At 29.0% G+C, this 20,434-nt stretch overlaps 6 protein-coding genes across 6 annotated transcripts; 4 read left to right on the forward strand and 2 right to left on the reverse strand.

Moving 5' to 3' along the window:
• Positions 1–303, forward strand: OCT59_017745 (uncharacterized protein; the record flags this gene model as incomplete). Its single annotated transcript, XM_066137683.1, has 1 exon — positions 1–303. The coding sequence occupies one exon, from the start codon at positions 1–3 to the stop codon at positions 301–303; it is 303 nt and encodes a 100-aa protein (XP_066004236.1).
• A 502-nt stretch (positions 304–805) lies between these two features.
• OCT59_017746 (uncharacterized protein) lies at positions 806–1,245 on the reverse strand (the record flags this gene model as incomplete). The annotated part of the gene is made up of 2 exons (XM_066137684.1): positions 806–837; positions 915–1,245. The coding sequence occupies 2 exons, from the start codon at positions 1,243–1,245 to the stop codon at positions 806–808; spliced, it is 363 nt and encodes a 120-aa protein (XP_066004237.1).
• Positions 1,246–2,956: 1,711 nt separating this feature from the next.
• On the reverse strand, positions 2,957–3,810 carry OCT59_017747 (uncharacterized protein; the record flags this gene model as incomplete). Its single annotated transcript, XM_066137685.1, has 2 exons — positions 2,957–2,969; positions 3,083–3,810. The coding sequence occupies 2 exons, from the start codon at positions 3,808–3,810 to the stop codon at positions 2,957–2,959; spliced, it is 741 nt and encodes a 246-aa protein (XP_066004238.1).
• Positions 3,811–4,372: 562 nt separating this feature from the next.
• OCT59_017748 (uncharacterized protein) lies at positions 4,373–5,982 on the forward strand (the record flags this gene model as incomplete). The annotated part of the gene is made up of 5 exons (XM_066137687.1): positions 4,373–4,670; positions 4,745–4,977; positions 5,045–5,317; positions 5,405–5,677; positions 5,749–5,982. The coding sequence occupies 5 exons, from the start codon at positions 4,373–4,375 to the stop codon at positions 5,980–5,982; spliced, it is 1,311 nt and encodes a 436-aa protein (XP_066004239.1).
• Positions 5,983–13,093: 7,111 nt separating this feature from the next.
• Positions 13,094–13,457, forward strand: OCT59_017749 (uncharacterized protein; the record flags this gene model as incomplete). Its single annotated transcript, XM_066137688.1, has 2 exons — positions 13,094–13,362; positions 13,451–13,457. 2 exons carry the CDS (start codon positions 13,094–13,096, stop codon positions 13,455–13,457), a joined length of 276 nt encoding a protein of 91 aa, XP_066004240.1.
• Positions 13,458–18,007: 4,550 nt separating this feature from the next.
• OCT59_017750 (uncharacterized protein) lies at positions 18,008–20,079 on the forward strand (the record flags this gene model as incomplete). Its single annotated transcript, XM_066137689.1, has 4 exons — positions 18,008–18,041; positions 18,111–18,325; positions 18,571–19,234; positions 19,313–20,079. The coding sequence occupies 4 exons, from the start codon at positions 18,008–18,010 to the stop codon at positions 20,077–20,079; spliced, it is 1,680 nt and encodes a 559-aa protein (XP_066004241.1).
• Positions 20,080–20,434: the final 355 nt, after the last annotated feature.

The raw sequence follows: 20,434 nt of genomic DNA on the forward strand, positions 1-20,434 counted from the left end.
ATGGGAACTAATCTTAGTAATTTAAATATCTCGGATAAAGATACTGATACAATAAATACCAAAAATTGTTGTAAACCATTTACTGAAGAATTATGGCGTAAAGAATGTATTAATTCTTTAGAAAGATCAGCAGAAAATGGTGATAAAGTAGCAATGTTTAACACTGGTCAAATGATGAAGAATCGGTGTATTAAGAGCCAGTTAAGAATCGGGACCAATCAGGTTTCGGTTCTTAACCGGCTCTTATTTTTTTTATCATTAAATAATCAGTATCCCGATAGGCCTATTGATTCTATTATATAAGAAGCCGATAGATTCTAAACGTATATCAAATTTGATCAGCTGATAATAAGTAACAAATTGATTACCTTCCGGATTTCCCGATGACTAATAAATAAACACCCGATCTGTCATGATCTGTCATTAATTTATAAATAAGCATCGGTAAAACATCACATGTCCGATAATAATACTGATAGAACATTGATATTAGACGGTGAGAAATTTAAAGGTTTAATAATAATTATTATATATTTATTTATTTGTATATTTATAATATTCATAATATAAAACATGATTGATATTACAGTATTATTATAAATTTTAAATATGAAACTTTCTATTGATCGGTATTACTGACACATATTTCCGGGTTTCTTTTCGTCCTATTGAAAAAGAACCTTCAACAAACTGACCCAGTATACTATGTACAGGGATAATACAATCCCTGCTAAGATCATAAAATTCTTTTTTCCATAGTTCTATATTGCACAAATTTTCATCGCCATTAATTGTGCAATGAAATCTAGTCTTGTGATTTTCTGCCGGAAGGTACCACTTTACAAATGCTAGGGAATGATTTACAGAACCTTCCGGAAAATGTATAATATGTTCAAAATAAAATTGAACAATACCGGGATAAGTATCTTTAGTATTATCATGGAGAAATTGGGATAATATTTTGGCCGATGTGACGTGCCTTTTAGAATACATTGACCCAAAAACTTCGGATCCAATTTTTAGTCGTCCATAAGTGTTCACTTTTGGTAATACCGGTATAGCAGAAGGAGCAGCATGGATATCTGATAGTGCTGCGAAATCTTTTCCATAGGCATTGCGGTAATATTCAACCAACAAATCTAATACTTCTTTTGAAAGGTTGGTGTCTATCCTTTTAGGATTAAGAAAAGTACCTGGAAAAGGTTCCGAACCTGTTCCGGCCATTTCTTCCACGTTTCTAGACATTGATAAAAATTCCCGGTAATCTATTCCATTAATTTCATCATGAATTACAAGACTGCCGGTAGTTTCTTTCGGTGTAATTAGTGTGATACAAGTCGATAAATGTTGATGGTCTTGGGCGCATGAAGAAAACTGATCAAGAAGAGAGTTGAATTGAATGGTTTTTAATAATTCTGGTTCGATTCTTCTATTACTGCTATGATACGATCCTATAAATATAGACTATTTAATAAATTGATTTAATTATATTGATAAGTTCGGAAATCTGGAATTACCTAATAGACCGTTCATGCGTTCGTAACTGAAACACCAGAACGCGTATAATGGTCCATAGTCTAACGCACAATGGCAAATATGTAAGCATAAATGTAAATTCGGCGTAATTTTTTCTGCGCCGTAATTTTCTTCAATGAGCTTTGCCACTTCTAGAAGATTTTTATGAGCTTCTTCTAACCCATTCGTTGTTATAGATCTGCATACAAGAATATTGCATGCACGGACAAAATTGGCAAGTATCAATTTATCCGATTCTTGAAGCAGATCCCATGTTATGGAAGTGGCATAAATTAAGATAAAAGTCTTCCATTGATCAGCGGTGAACCTTGAAAAGCCTTCACCTGTAGCAATTTTGTAGGGAATTCTACCGATATCTGCTGGAACTTTTATTGCATTTGCCCTTTTTTGCATTGTTTCTAAATCTTTTTGTGTCAATCGGCCCTCCTCGATCCACAGTCTGGTCACGATCCACTTAGCAATACCCAAGAACAAACAATGCATTGGATCCACTGTGAGAAATCGCACTGAATCAAAGTACGGAAGTCGATACATTTCTGACCACCGTACTAAAGTATTATGGACGTGACTATTTCTAGCATCTTTAGTATTGCAATTCAACCATTCTCGCGCATCCCTTCGAACCTGGTTGATATCTCTTTCGACAAACCATTCATCAATATCATCAAATCCGCCAAAATTCGGTTGATTTCGATCATCATATTGAGCCTTTTTTAAGCATCTATGACAAGCCACTCGCGCAGAGATATGACCGCAGAGTTTTCTCGCGGCTGGAATATCACATGAGCAGCATATTACTGCGGCTCGAATAGATTTTCCGGTAGAGCTTTCGTATGTTTTCGATAGTTCAATCCCATTCCATAACTCGATTAATTGATCGATGATGGGAGCTATATAATGGTTTAGTTGATGTAAACTAGGCTCATTTGGCCCCGGAATTAAAGCCATTGTCAAAATATTTGATGGCTTGAATCTTTCATTTCGAGGCAGGTTACATATTACACCATATAGAGCTCCTATACTATAAGTTGAATTATCGAATGGTTGGAACCAGTCGATATTTAACATGATGCCTAAGTGGCGGTCTGAGACATCTTTCCGGAAAAATGGTATATTTTGACGATGATCCTGAAAGGTTTTCCAGATCTTTCCGTCATAAATATCATTCAAAAATTGAGAATCGTTACGGTCCGCCCATTTTCTACATAATTTCTCAAATCCTTTTCGATTATACATTAATTGTAATTGGTGTTTTAAACTAACAGTAGGGAACGTTAAAGAAGGTCGATAGATTGTTCCGTTAGTAACCGGAACTTTCTTAGCAAGTGTAGCATTGCACTTTTTTCTTTGATTTGCCATCGGATGATCCGGAAAATCTACATAGGTACAATGAATTGTGGCTGGAACTTGGTAAGGGTCGTTAGTTGATACTTCTGTTACATTATACAATTTGCAACACTTTTCACACGATGCGAATTTGACAATATGAGCACAGACGCCAAGTTTTTTACGTGCCATATACAAAGATGTAGGAAAAGAATTGTACGTGTTTGCATCCAAAAGAACCAAAAGATATCTAAAAAATTTGACTAAAGAATCGGTAGTGACATCGGATAACTTATATCTCTCTTGATATAATAAGATCCATAAAACAATCCAATGAAAGTCTTCAGTAAAATCAATGAAGGAGGCTTCTGGATCATCACCGTATGTATTTTCCGGTGCGTCAAACCAGCCGGATGAAGATTCATTTGGTATTTCTTCGATAGGATCAAAGTCATTATCAACTTGATCGTTTTCTTCATCATCAGCATCACTAGTATCATCATCTGAAATACTTTGTTCAATAACAACAATAGGGTATGATACATTCTTGGAATTTCCACTACCGATATGTTTTCGTTTATCTTTCGATTTGGCTTTTGATGATTTCGATTTTTTGGGAAGAAACGAATAATTTTCCTCATCAACAATAGGTTCATGATGACCATCATCTGAATTATGTGATTCTATTTCCATTGGATCATTCAAGAGGTCTACCGATGTATCTTGGTTTAGGTCATCAGATGAAACTTGATTTAAATCTATAATTTCTTCAATAACTCCTCTTGGTCTAATATCCCTTTTTAAACTATGACTATTTTTTGTACGTGGATCAACCATGTTACCTTTACATTTATTGCAATGACACGGAACTTTATTTGATGTTTTCTGTTTAAAATTATAGGATTTCTTTACAAAGACAGCTTTTGTTCTTCGGTATTTTCTCGTCATTGTAAATAATAATATAAAAAAATTTTATTAAAAATGAATTTCCGGTTCTTCGATGAACGGATATATTAGTATGATTGATAATTGACATTGTTGACCATATTAGGTTACTATCAATTTATTGTATTTATTGTATTTAAATCAATATAAGTTCCTTTATTTGAATCAAAAAAAAGCTTATACTTCAATAGACTATTTCGTTATTTTCAATAGACTTATCGGCATGAAAAAAAAGGAAAAAAAAATTCAATCAAAAAAAGCTTATTTAATAGACTATTTCGTTACTTTCGACAGACCTATCGGTCCTCATATGACAAAAAAAAAATATATATAAAGACCCCTTTCTTCCCACGAACTGATTTTTTTTTCTCTGCCATATCATTATACTTTGATCTAAATCATTAAAAAAAAAATCGTAATCATTACATTTAATCTAATTATAGGAAAAAAAAAATATTATTAATAATCATAATATTTTAATTGTGGAAATAAATAAAGGTATAAAAGAACGTCTTTTACCTTATTGTATTGTTTTTTTTTTATCCTTTAACAAATTTTGGTAAAAATGCGTGGAAGAAGACCTTTCAAAATTAAGAAAATAAGCTTAAGACGCTTATCTACAACAAATTTAACCTCTTACAACCATCATCAAACAAACTCAATGTCACCACATCGTCGTCACCATTATCGTTCAAGAAGGAACAAGTCTAGACGTTCTTCTTATTCTAATTATTCAGATAGTCGTTCACCAAGTCAACAAAGAGGACGTTCGACTACAAGACATAATAGGACTAATTATTCAGATAGTCGTTCACCAAGTCAACAAGGAGGGTGTTCAACTACAAGATATAATAGGAATGATGGTATGGTTATAATATAATAATTATGTTTTTTATTTTACATATTTTGAATATAATGTCATGATTTCAATTTACAGATATCGAAGCCCTAAGCAGAGCTATCACTGCACTTACGGAAGAAGTTCGGACCCTCAAGAAATCTCAAACAAGGAACGACCTACAAGCTGAATGGCCATCAACCCCTCAGACAACACCAGTTCCAAGGAGTAGACAAAATACATCACTCACGCCAGAACCAGAAACTGGATATCGTCGACGTGCTCGGGTTTTGCTTGAAGATATGGACGAAGATCAATATAAGTTGTTCCATGTGAGTATCAAGTAACTATTGGTTATTCAGCAAAATTTTTTAATCGATATTTTTTTATAAAATTAAGGATGAGGTCGTGCAGATACTTAGCGGTCTCGATGATTCATTGCAATTGGATCATACCAAAAAATGGGTAGAAATTGCACCACACGTTTCAAAACACATCATGAAGGAGATCGCTAGAGTCTTGACCGGAAGGTTTCAATACAAAGATATAGAATTGAAATGGGTCTTACAGAATCTACACCGCCATCGTAGAGAAAGCTGGATGGTTAGCCTTGATCCGGATAAGACTAGATTTGAAAAGAAGAGAAAAGGAACGAATTCTCGAAGAAAAGATGTAAGTACTGAAGACATCCGAAATATGAAATTAAAATCCTTGATCTTGTTCCTTTCTATCCTAATCACTAATATCTGATTGCAATAGAAAAAAGAGCGACGTCAGAAAGGCATCGAGCATATGTTCAATATTAATGATGCCTCGCTTAAAGAATTTCAACCGTCATCATTATCTTGGGAAGAATTCAAGGAAGACTGTGAAACCATATTTAATGAAGGAGGATTCCACAGTGATGAAGTTTCTGAAACTGATGAAGAGCTCACCAAAAAAGAAATCGAAGATCATGTTCGTCCTAAGAATAAAATTGAAACGGATAAACATGTTCTTCATGTTTATGACAAGCCCTGGAGGTCACGTCGTGTAAGTATCAAATAAAACAATTGTATAGTTATTGTATACATTTGCTTATTATCTCTTTTTCATTTTTATAGGGACGTAAATTACTTCGCTTGGCTGACCGAGTTGGTGAGAAAATAAGTCATGTAAAACTTTCACGACATCGTTGGTATGATGATAAAACGTGGATCGACGAGTCAAAACCGCCTGAAGGTGCCCCTGATTGGTCGATATCACAGTCGTACGGATCCGACGTACAACCACAAGATGAGATCGATAATATCGATAATATTAATGATGAACCTAACGAACTTGATGAACAGGTTTAATTAATGCATTAATGCAATGTTAGATTTAAAAGAGCACGTATATTAATAATAATTTGTAGTTTATATTTTTATTACGCAAGAATGATTTGTAGTTTATTTCTATATAACAACGATTAAATATAGCAAGCAAATGTATTACTGTAAAATTGATTAGTATATTGCTATATAATATATTGCAACGAATAGTAATAAATTGATTAAAACAATTTGAAATATCGTGATTTCAATTACTGCCCGGCGTGTATTGTATCGTTTAACGATACTTTATGATAACCCAAATAAATACTTAAATATTATATAAATATAAGTAAAATATCAGAAATCCGATATTAACATAATATTTATCCGATTTGCACCTTATAGTTTATTAAAACTTCAAAAGATTCAGTTATTAATTTGGTAAATATTGGGCGTTTATTTGTAAAATAACAGAAACCCGATTCTTCACCAATAGAAATCCAATACTTATGAAGTATTTATGCCCGGTTGTATCCAGAAATGCAACAAGAACCTGAGCCCAATCGGGAATAAGTATCGGGATTGTATAATATATATATCTGTGAAGAATTAGTGAAGAATCGGGTACCTGAATTTTCTCTGATATGTTGTCATTCGACCAGTGCGAAGCAAATACAACAAAATCACCAGGAAACTAAATCCTTACTTTCATCTCTTTACAACATGTTATCTGGTGGCCCTTCAGCTTCGTCATTATTGGGGGATAATGATGAAGTTTTTGAGGATTCTGCCGTATAATTATTTTATGATGAACAATAATATAATTTCTCCTTCTAGTTCGAACATTCAACAACAAAAAAATTTCCCCCAAATAGAAAATAACAACCCAATTATTACAAAAGATTCTTTAAAAAATTTTTCAATAACGAAAATAGCTACTACGAATATTCGTACCCTTAGTAAAGTCAAATTAATTTTTACGTTAGATGCGATGAAAAATAATGATATTGACATATATGGATTAGCTGAGACTAATCTTTCTTATAGACAATCGAAAATTTGGCAACAACAATTTGGTTTCTGTGGTTATTTTGATTATTCACAACAAGGGGGTAAAGGTCAAGGCGTAGGCATTATCATTAGCGATAAATACGATATATTTGTTCATAAAGCGGTTGGTCATAAAGGCCGTGTTATATATTTAGACTTAAATTTTAGTCAAAAGAAAAATGTTAGGTTACTTCAGGTGTACATTAACGCTAACAAAAAAGAAAGAACACAAATTGAGGAACTATATCAATATATCGAAAATGTTATCGATGACGCGAAAAACAAAAATATGGAAATAATCATTATGGGTGATTTCAACATTAATTATAGAAAATACTTGATGTCATTTGTTAATAATAGATGGTATTTCAAATTGTTCAAAATGCTAGAAAACAGACACCTTTTAGATACAATTCCGATATTTAACGAAGATGACGAAAATATATATACTTATATTCCGCCTAATGATTCTAATGAAAAATCAAGAATAGATTATATTTGGGCTTCATTACCGATACTTGGCCAAAGTTTGAATAGTACTGTAATAGAAAATGATCACTGTACAACGGATCATAATACTGTCACTTTATCGCTTGATACACAATTGTTTATAGGAAAAACATTACCTAAGATTAATAAAAGTAAAAAGAAAATAACTCGTACTATATTTTTATATGATGAAATGGATCGGGATGATGATGAATTCACATGGGACAATTTCCGTGCTGGTTTGGATCAAGAAATCGAAAGACTCAAACTAAAGGATCGATCGATCACGAAAAGAAAACATGTTGATCATGTGTGGGATTCTCTTAGACAACTTATCATGAAATCTGCTAATGAAAATATAAAAACAAAAAAGTGATAAAACAGAAAATCAAATGTGCTCCTGAGAAAAAGTTGTCAGTTTACTTTGATTTAAGATATATCATTAATCGTATTCAAGAAATCCGCTCATGTATCACAGGATTAAGAAACCATCCAAATCAGGAAATGATCGACAAATGGATTAATTATCAAAACGCGATAATTAAATTAAAAGACAAGTATGAGTTAGTTACTTCTGACAATAATTTTAATTTCTTAGATAATGATCAGTTCCATAGATATCTTGACGAACTTAATGAAATTAGAAAACAATTGAGAATTGTTTTTAAACTTGAACTTAATATTATGGAACAAGAACAAATTATCTCTAACATCAAGAAGCGATGTGATAATTATAAAGAAGATCAAGGAAGAATGATTCAATCTATTACAGAAAAAGAAATGGTTTCCATTTCTATTGAAAAAATTTATAAGAAAGATCATAATGGTAATGAAGTCTTAATTACAGATGAGAATCACGTGATAGAAGAAACAAATCATCATTTTCAAACAGTGGCAGGCTCTGTTAATCGAAAGAAACCAATACAAGGCAGATGGAAAGAGCAATATAAACCACAGTCTCATATTAACGAAAATATATACTCTAGCATTATGGACGCTCCATCTTATGATGAATGGTTAGATATTATTCGACAACTATCTAATGGAAAAGCGACAGGACCTTCTGGCGTGTCGAATGAAATGTTAAAACATCTAAGTGATGATTGTAATCATATTTTATATTATTTAATTTGTAAGATTATAGAATTGGGATATTTACCAAAACAATGGAAAGAAGCGACGGTCTTTCCTATTGCTAAACCTAAACCCTTTAATTGTGAATTATCAAACTCTCGCCCTATTACTCTTTTAGAAACCACTTGAAAAGCACTTATTTCCTTGCTAAATCGTCGTTTAGCAATCATTTTGAAAGATAATAATGTATTAAAGGCAAATCAATTCGCTGGTCTGCCTAAACAATCAACATTTGAACCGATAAGGATTATGAACGAAGTTATTCAAGATTCAATCGATAATAATAATGAATTATGGATACTCTCTCAGGATATGGGAAAGGCTTATGATCGTGTGAACATCTTCCAACTCAAAAAAGCGATGGATAGAATTAAAATTCCTAACGATTTTTCGTCTCTCATTTTAGAACTTTTTAAAGATAGAAAAAATCAAGTAATCACTGCGTATGGAAAAACTGCACCTTATGATGTTCTTACAGGAATCGATCAAGGAGAAGTTATTTCACCGTTACTTTGGTGTATTTATTACGATCCTCTTTTAGCAGAAATTGATAAACAACAATTGGGATATAATATTTCTTGTATATCAAAATCAGTTGTTCAAGAAGAAGGTGTACTCAATCAACAAAATGTTTCCATTATGGCGTATATGGATGATACTCAATGGATTACTGATGAAAAATTGAAATTGGAAAAGATGTTATACATTGCTGATACATTTTATCGTCTTAATGATATTCAAATCAACAAAGAAAAGTCTGAGCTTATGATGAGGACTACAACTGAGAAGCGTAAATATTCTCATAATTACAATGACAAATTTTCAATCAAGTTTGGTCGTGAAGAAATTAATATTAAAGCCAAACATCCACACGAACCTATGCGTATCCTGGGAGTGTATTTTAATATTGAACATGATGGAAATTATCTAATGTTCAAAATCAAGAATGAAATAGACCATTTAGTTAATCTTATGTATAAAAAGAAGATTACTGATAAACATATTTTGTATATATTTAATAGAATTATCGTTCCTCGAGTTGAATACTGGTCACAAGTTATGGCTTTATCGAAAACACAAACAGAATCTTTAATTATTCCTTTTAGAAGGATGTTTAAAAACAAATTAAAATTCGCTCGTTCAGCGCCTAACGCTATACTTGATAATCCTTATATATATGGATATAGAGATTTTTACGACAATCAACTTCAAGCCAAAATTACTGATTTTTGTATTCAACTTAATGATAATGGTCTATTAGGAAAAGTTACTGAAATTCGTTTAAAATCCTTACAGGATCAATTATGGACATCGCGCCCATTGATAGAAAAACTTCCTTATAATCGTGTTCCACATACACGAAAAAATAATTATATTCTTAATATGCTTTTATTATGTTATGATAACAATATTTCGTTAGAAAATTTAGATAAATTTATTTTTCCATCAATTAAAGGAGGTACTATTCCTTTGGAAGACGTGGTTGATAATGCATATTATTCCAAATATAGGATGAGACTTCGTGAAAAGAATATTTTATTTTTAGATCAAATTATTTCAGGTGATAAATCTCGTTTATTGTTATGGAAAGAAATACTTATTAAGGCTTATATTCCTGTTTTTTCACAACGGAAAGAAACTAAATGGTATTCAGATATTAGAAACTTAATTACTTCAGATAGTATTCATTTGAATCATAATATAACACAATTATTTGGCGCTCGTGTTGATAATGTGGAAGAGGCTCGATCATATGATATTGCTAAAAAAAATAGATCTTTAATAGCCGTTTATAATTCACAATTTAACTCCGTAGTTATTGGTAAAATTCAAGGAATAGATGATACACAACGACCTATTATTAAACATTTTCATATTGATATGTCTAGATGTACCAATACACATACTTATATATATCAATGTATGGAATATAGATGTGCTGCTAATGCATCATTATCAATACGATCACCTTGTACGTTTTCTGCTGACTGGGAATGTTTAGTACCATTATTAACAGATTCTCAATTTGCACCTAGTCACCTTACAAACTTAATAGAATTTAATATTTTTGACATTTTTGATTTTGCAAAAAAGAAGTATAATATTATACATCAAGCGTTAACGCAAAATCACGTGATTTCATCACAAGTGCAAGATAATATAATTTTGGATTTATTAGATTCTTCAACTTCAAGAAATGACTTGTTAACTATACAACGCACATTCGCTCCTTTTGACAACAACAATTATTATATTTTTGAGTTTTACACCGATGGATCATTAATAGAATTAGGTACTGAACAATGTAGTATTAGTTGCGCTTTCGCTCAGATTAGTGATTTATTTGATATACCTCATGTAGAATTTTATTCTACTAATGATAAATGGCCTTCTGCATATAGAGGAGAATTATTAGCAGTCCTTTTAGCATTAAGCGTTGTTCCAAAAAATAGCAAAGTTAGAATTAATACAGATTCGCTTAACGTAATTACACAATTTGAAAAATTAAAGAACTCAAGATTTTCTCAAACTTCACGAGAATACTTTAAGGCTAATAATAATTTCTTATGGGCTATTTTATGTAGAATTATATTAACATTGAACTTGCATGTGGAAATGTTTAAAGTTGTTGCTCATGGTGATGATATGGGTAATAATTTTGTAGATAATTTGGCGAAAATTGCACATACTGATCAGGATCGCTATATAGTTTTTCAACGGGATGCTTGTATGATGAAAGTTCTTCCTTGTTGGAATGGGATTATTATTGAAAATAAGCTGCGTTCATTTTTGAAAAATATATGCAACTACAAAGGATTGGAAAAATTTATTAATTTAAACAGAAATTCTAAATATCGCACGTTAGAAGTTGACTGGACATCCACATTTAGTTGTTTAAATTGTGATATAAATAACAATGAAACTTCTGTTTCTTCTTCTAAAACGAAAGCTCAAAAAGTTCACTTGTTAATTGAAGAAATTCCTACAATTGAACAGATGAAGAAATCATTGCTTGACTTATATGATGGTTGGATGTGCCCTATATGTGGACTACAAGACGAAACTTTTAATCATGTCTGGATGTGTAGTGGTCATTATGATATTATTCACAACATTAGAGATAAGACTATTAATCATCTCTTGACCTGGATTTTGGAATATAACGATAATTTACACGATTTTAATGCTCTTATGGCGCTTGATATATGGGATATATCTTATGATCCTAACGTATTTACTTTCATCGATCTTATTAAAGGACTTATACCTATGTCACTTTCAGATTTGTTGAGTTCTTGGACTACAAAGACAAACGTTGCTAATGTTTTAATTCAAATGAGGCAGTTTATTTTTAATGAGATATTTGAAGAGGTTTGGATTCCAAGGTGTTCGCATTTGAAGGAATTTGAACGTTCTTTAGGGTTGACTAAAAAGAAAAAATTAGAGTTTAAAAGCGTTCGTTCATTACCTAATAATAATAATAGTAATAATAATATTATTCATTATGATTCTTTAGATAGTGTTAGAAATTACATTTATTTTGGCAAAAATATAATAGAATTTTATACTAATCTTACTTCGTAGCGCCATCGTAGATTTTAGTAGTTGATTTATATAATTTTATAGGGTCAATTTTACTTTCTTCTGCAGGGCGGGCTTCAACTTACCAAGTTTCGGCTAGTGTATGGGAGGTAGTGGGTTAATTAAAGAAATGGTTTTTAGGTGTAGTTGGTTATATCTTTAATAGTTTCGTGTTTAATTGCCCCACCGTCGAAGTAGATTCTTCTGATAGTTTAGTTCATTTTTTTTATTTTACTTTTTCATTTTTGATATGTTTATAAAATTTGTATCCGCTAACTATTACTGTTAAATAAAAATAAAAATAAAAATAATAAATTTGTACACATTTTAATAGATTAGAGCATATTCTCTTAATTATAATAAAAATATTATCCAAAATATATGGATTGTCTCAAAATCCAGATACAAAAGATTATATTATAGTTTTAGGTTATGCAAGTGGAGGAAGTTTATATTATCATTTAAATAAAAATTATGATAAATTTAATTGGACATATAAATTACATTTAACATTGAATATTATTACGGGACTTAAAAATATTCATCAAAAACAAATGGTTCATCGTGATTTCATGTAGGAAATTTATTAGTTGAACAAGAAATTTTACATGGTAAAATATATATTTCAGATATGGGATTATGTGGAGAAGTCGGTAATATAAAAGATGAAAGCAAAATTTATGGAGTTATACCTTATGTAGCGCCTGAAGTGTTAAAAGGTAAACCTTATACTCAAGCAGCAGATATATGCAGTCTTGGCATGATTATGTATTTTATAGCAACTGGAAAACAACTTTTTGCCAATTGTGCACATGATGAGTTTTTAGTATTAAATATATGTAATGGAATTAGATCTGAAATAAACGAGTCAGAAATACCAAAAATTTACATTGATATAATGAAGAAGTGTTGGGATTCAAATCCAAATAATAGACCAAGTGTTATTGACTTAGAAAAATCGATTAATTCATTTTATCCTGCTTTTGGGTACTTTATAGATAAGGAAATTAAAAAGCAATTTGAAAAAGCAGAAGAATATAGAAAAGCAAATCTTTTATCTATTGAAAGTAATCAATCAACTACTCATCCAGAAGCTTATTACAGATCTCGATTACTTAATCCATTTACAAAAAAACTTTATTCAATGGAAGTTATTGACTTCACAAAGTAAGTTAGTTATGTTTATTTATTTATTTATTTATTTATTTGATTAAAAAATATTTAAAATTTATAAATTATTAAATTTATTTAATAGGTTATAAGTCTAAAATGAAAATAAATAATTAAAGGGAATAAAGGAAATCATTGTAAAACAATAATTTTTTTTCTTGATTGATAGTTTTTTGTTCAACACTGATTATGAGGTATTTGTAAACTAGGTGAAATCAGTTTAATCAATTTGTAATTGGACAAATATTTTATTTATTTTTTTTTTATTCAACACTGATTATTATAGAGTATTTGTAAAACATTTTTACATAAATAAAATCAGTTTGTAATTGAATAATTTATCTTTTAATACTTTAATATTTAAATATTGTTGTGATAATGATCATTAATTTATATTTGCTAAATTAACATGTTAAAACCAACTTGGGTCCAAAATCAAATCTGGAATATAGAGTATAGACAAGTTTGGAGTATTTTATGCCCCAAATCTGCCCATGTTCCAAATTTATTTATGCTAATTTAGAACAATCAAGTTGGAATACAACCAAATGTCCCAAACCCAGTCATAACCAAATTATCTTCAGTTGAATGTGTTCTATCTTGAAGTATAGTTAAATCTGGTCTATTTATATGTTTACATAGATATTGGCGAGTATTAATTAGAATAGCAAAATAACAAGTTTATTTTTAAAAATCATGCAATAATTATCATGAATATAAATATCAAATATATCACATAAAATTTTTTAATTTAGACTTATCTCATTAATCTTTTATTGAACACGCTTATAAAAATTATCTTTAGTTATTTTAGCCTAAAAATTAATATGAAAATTGCTAAAGCTCACCGGCGGTGATGGTAACCGTACCAGCATTATGATGTACTTTCGGCCAGAATTAAAAATCTAATAAAATACTGGCCGGCATTACATCATAATTTCACGCCGGTGATGTTTAGTAATACCTTTTTAATATTACCAATCGTATATTGTTGTATACTTGTATTGTCTATAAAAAACTTGTCGCTATCATTGAGCAATAAAAATTTATTATATTTGAAAAACGTCAAAGTATATTGTGAAAATGTAAAACAAGCCTTGAATCGCTTTGCCACACAGATTGAAATTTGCGTTCAAAATTATGTTCTTATTTTTTTATAGTTAAAACGTCATGTCGTAATTGTATAATTTTCAATTTATCTTTCAATTTTAATATAAAAAATAATTTTATTTTCTTTTATGAGATATCTAATTTAGTTTGAATTTTTTCTCAAAAAAAATTATTTATACGTCATAGACATGAAAGTTTCTGATATATGATAAAATATAATTTTTATTTTCTTATATATCTGATATTCTATATTATCTATATTATTACATCCTTCATTAAGAAATATTTGAATAGCAAATACATTATGTACCATGTTCTTATCTTTCATATAATTAAGATTTGAAGATGCACATTTTCAAGGCTAAATTAGATTATTCTTACTACCCGATACAAGTGCTTCAAACTATTTACCTAAACTAAAATGTTCAGTTTGTGTAACTGTTAATCAGGTGATACTCAGAAGATAAAAACTTTTGTTTTACCTGTTATTTTGGTTTTGTTACTTATTTGTGTTCCACTTGATTTATTAAAGAAAAATTTTTCTTTGTCATTCGTATAACATTCATCAGACCGAGTAGGACTGAGTAGCCATCTTTATTGATCGGCGAGTGATGAAAAATTCGATCAGACAATTTGATCGGCACATTCCGACATTCCGTCCATGATGATTACTAATTTGTAAAAGAATTTATATTAGTTTAAACCAACTCACTAACCCCGGTGCAAAGTATTCTGTGCCAACATATATACAAATAATATAAAATGATTTCCAAATAATCATGTGATTTAGATAACTTTGGCTAAATTTCATAATTTTGCAAAATGTTAGACAAAACTTGTGACATAATTATATTTTCATTAGGGAATTTTTAAAAGCTTTGATTTATATTAATTACGTAATTATGATTGAATAAACTTAGAAAATAATACTAGTAAACGGAGATGAGGAGATAATTGTGAACCTGGAGCTTGATCAGCATTGTGTTATGTCGATTAATGAATTGTAAAATTAAAATAATTGAAATAATAATTATATTAAATATTTTGATCCAAATAATCCAATTGCAACGATAACACTAATTTAAACATAAATCTAAATATTATTTCCTAACCAACTATTATACCACCTCGGTTTTTACATTTAGTTCTTTAAATATATGTTTCCATTTTATTAATTTTGTTTATGACGCATCTAGACATTGTTCTAAGAATAGATTTCCTTTTTTCTTTAAGTCTAGCCCATTTTTTATACTCTTTGTTGAAAAAAAATCTCTTCCATTTAAATATTCCCCCAAAAATAACTAATGCTCATCATTACACTATTATTCATTTTAACTTCACGATCATAAATCGTAAGGTCTAATTTTTTTTAGTAATTTTAACGCGTCCTCAATGTAAAAAATTTTCCCAAATTTATGAATTCCTGATAAATTACCTAGACAGTTTGATTACAGTAAAATTATTATTTATTTATTTACTATTATGTTAAATATCTAATTTATCAACTGTGACCATTTTAACCACAAAAAAATAATTTATTTATTTGTATTATTTATTTCATTGGGAGTTGGGAATAATAGGGGTTTTTTCCCGAAGGAAAAAAACCCTAATGTTTCCCTTCCTATGAAATAAATGGTAATCCTCCGGAGCGTGTCACTCATTAAATATTAACTATTTTAAACTAAAATTAGTAATTTCCCGGCTATCTAGGAAATAAGTAAACGAAGATTCCCCGGTCATTTATAAACTCAGCCAATCACTCGCAATTTTTAAAAATTAGTATGAAGTTTGATCATGAGTGATACTTGATGCGGCAGGGGATTAAAAATTTAATAACCAAATAAATAATAATGTTAAACTTATACGTTGAATAAAATAAATGAATAATCTAATACATAAATATAAAAATGATTTTCCTACTAAAGTTTTTAATTGACGCATTAAACAAACTCGCATAGTTATTTTGGTTACAAAAAAATTATAACTGTCAAGTCTGTGGTTGCAATTCGAAAGGTACATAACGATGTACAATAATTTTATTGCCAGTCCTCCAGGTAAATATATTTCGAAATTACGTATAATGTTGTCCTAAGGGCAGTGACATTTATTACGTAATATCCATTTACTATAAGCCCATACTCCCCCACCCCCATGTAATATGAAAAATCTTACGTTACACTTATATGTTATATGACCTTTAAATACCCTCCCACCCCTAAAATATTACGTAATAAATGTCACTGCCCTAAGTTGCGTCATGTAACTATGGATTATTAAATATTTGATGTTAAAGTTCGAATTAACTAAATAAACAATTTTAAAAATAAATAAAACAAAAGTTTTACCACAAAATATATGATCCCCGATCTTCAACTATTTTTTAACAATAATTTTATATAATTCTATCTAAGCAAAAATTTTGGTAATACTATTAATAAAATAGGTACCTGATTGTATATGTTTATGCTATTAACACAAAATTTATTGATTACATTTAATTTGTATGTTTAATTCCATAAATTTATCATCTGAAATTGCAAAACTATATTAAAGAAATTATTTGGTCTGATTTTTTTTTTTTATTAAATAGATTTTTAAAAACTCATTTGTTATCAAATCATCTTCTTTCTTTTATTAACTTCAATAACATTTTTCTTTGAGTTCTTTTATGTTTTACCAAAAGCAAATTTACATTTTATAATAATTTATAAATATACTAATAGTGAACTTCTCATTATATGATACCTTTAGTAGTCTATTTTTTCAAAACTGATAAATAAAAATTCCTTCATACTGCTAGTACTATTGCCTATTTTAAATTAAGCATAGTATATTATGGCAACAGAATCTGATTTACTTCACTTTTATAAATACTTTATTCAATGTAAATAAATCCAGATTAAATGCTCTATATTAATCTATCATGCTCTTTTTTAAATTATATTGTCAAACTTGTACCACTGCATTATTATATACATTATCAACTTATTTCAATTTTTAAACACACATAAATTATAAGTCAGACTATATTACATTATTATGATTGGCAAATGATTCAATTTTTATCAATTTTGTTAATGTAATAAAGAATATAAGTCAAATGGATTATATATACTGATAAAAGTTGAGTCATTTGCTAAATATACAAATTAAATTTGATCTCCTAAGACCTAAGCTATATATGTCTAATTTTTTAACTATCATATTGATATAATATTGTTTAAAAATTATATTATTCCATATTTGGAAAATTGATACAATTTTGTTATAATATGACAAAGGATAGATTCAGTTATATATTTCATGCATCAATTTTTTTCACTTTTATATCACTATTATATTTCAATGCATCAGCTTGAGTTATACTATTTACAGAAGATTTTTTTTATTTAAGACTCCTTAAAATTTTGACTTTTCTGTCAAAATTGATTTTAAGATTTTTCACCAACTTTATTATCTTTATCTATTAAAGAGATTTTATTATCTATTAAGAGATTTTACAACTTATAATTTTTTATTGAAATTAATTAACATGAGCATATCTGAAAGCTATCCTGGTCAAAATGGTAAGTCTTATAAAATATTAATTTGATTAGTAATATTTAATAACTAATAATTTTTTTCAATTTTTCTAGTTCTTATTTCTTATATAAAAAAGCAAAAAACAAAGATTTCATATTGTGGATTCTTGAAGAATTACCATGATATCATTGTTATTTCAACATTTACAGATAACTGGAATAAGCTTAATAGTACTTGGACTGTTTTAGACAATTGGAACAACCTTGATAATCTTTGGGCTGGCCGTTTTTTAAGTGAAGGAAAAGATCTTCCTAATTTAAAAGACAAGGTGTGTAATTTTTTTATTTTGCAATGATAGGGTAACCCCTAAGTCGATCATGTGCTTGGCTTAGGGGAATTACTGGATTTGACAAACCCCAGTAACCATCCTGGGACTCTCAGTTCAGGTGTCCTAACTTTGTAGTTGATAAAAGTCTGCTTATTCTGGAGGAGGAATTTGCTATGTACCTTCTTTTATTACTAAATAAAAACTTTTGCACACTATTAATAATAATAATCTCTTTCTTATAATAGTTAAATATAGAACGTTCACGTTATGCAAGAACATCACAAATATACTGGAAAAGAATTATTGAGGAATATAAAAAAGAAAAAGACAATCATTTAAAAAAGATAATTGAAGTTTCTGCTAAAGATCAATCTATTCCTGCAAATCATTCCATCCCTGTAATTAAAAATCATTCTTCCAATTCTACCAAAGATTCTATTTTTATTAAAAATTATTCAATTTCAATTTCTGCTGAAGATCACTCCATTCCTACTAATGAACATTCTATTTCAGCCAGAAATCATTCCAAAATTTCTTTTAAAAATACTAACCTTAATAATTTCTGTAATGATATTCTTCAAAAACTTGATGAACAATCTAATATTCATCCATTCTATAATTATGATGAAGATTCAAACAAAATTATAAAAAATCAAATGGATTTATTTACAATAAATTCAAAATTGGAAAATAATCAATATACAAGTACAAAAGAATTTGAAAATGATATTCGTCTCATATTTCGCAATTGTTATACATATAATGATATGGGAAGTGAAATATATTGTCTGGGAGAAGAATTAGAATCAGCTTTTAATAGAATATGGACTGAAAAAATAATTTTTCATATTAAACAAAAGGAAAAATTAAAAAGAGCAAGAGATACTAATGATGCTGATTCATCTTCTGGTAAGTTATATATTATTTTTCTTACTTTTATGCATTATTTATATTAATATTATAAACTTTTTATATATAATTTATTAGAAATTGTAACAAAACAAATTCGAATTTTAGAACAAAACAAAGATAAATTAGTATATAGACAAGTTATAAATGATGCTTGTCTTATAGCTTCAGCATATGAAAATCTTGTTGCAGGTAATATTATACCTTTTATTGAAATTTTAAAAACATTCCTATCAACAAGATCAAAAATGTCATTATTTTCTACAGATGAGTCTGTTCTTCAGGCAATTGTTGAAAGCCTTTTACCATTGAAATATCGTATTCCTGAACTTTTATTAGTAATGGATGGCACAAAATTAAAAGGTTTTGGCCATTTTGGTTATTCTGATATTTTTGTTTTAAAAGGAATAGGAGATAACAATGTTAGTTTGGAATTAAAATACATTTCATTGGTTAATTTAATTAAATTAATTAAAATTTATAAAAATAAGTTTAATGCAAATGATTTAGAAAATCTAGATAAAATTATTGAAAAAGAAAATGAAAAGGTTTTGTTGAAAAGATCATATTCATATTGGTCAAAAGAATATGGAGAAACCAGACAAACAACTATAGGAGAAGTATTAGAAAATGGGGTTAATCAACTGAAATCATATATGAATGTCATTTCAAATGGAAAAACAATTAATTATTCTAGTTCAGGAATATTTGATGAACGGGTCAAAATAACTAAATCAAATCCTAATAAATTAAAAGGATTTGTTATTTTGGTAGTTGGCTTTCATCGTGTTTTATGGAGATCTGTAGAAGAAATAATATCTGATTATTCATATGATAAAATTTAAACTAGTATACTTAGATTTTATAATCAATTTTTATATGCAATTTTTGAGTACACTGTAAATTTAATTAGTCCAAAAATTAATTAAATAGGATATCTTAATAACCAGTAATTCAAATTGGGTAAAATAGGTATTTTAATAATCTTAAATTAGAGGTTGGAACCAGTTCAAAAAGTCTTAACCGGTTAATAACCGGTTAACCAAACCTATAACCAGTTAATTAACTGGTTAAAACTCAATCCTAGTCAGAATTAAAATTCGGCCAGGATTAGCATCAAATATATTTTTAATCCTGGCCAAAATTAGGCCAGACCAAAACTCAAACGAAACTCTAGCTGAAAGACGAAATTCAGGCCAA

Source organism: Rhizophagus irregularis, chromosome 26 (assembly GCF_026210795.1).
Source record: "Rhizophagus irregularis chromosome 26, complete sequence".
Taxonomy (NCBI): domain Eukaryota; kingdom Fungi; phylum Glomeromycota; class Glomeromycetes; order Glomerales; family Glomeraceae; genus Rhizophagus; species Rhizophagus irregularis.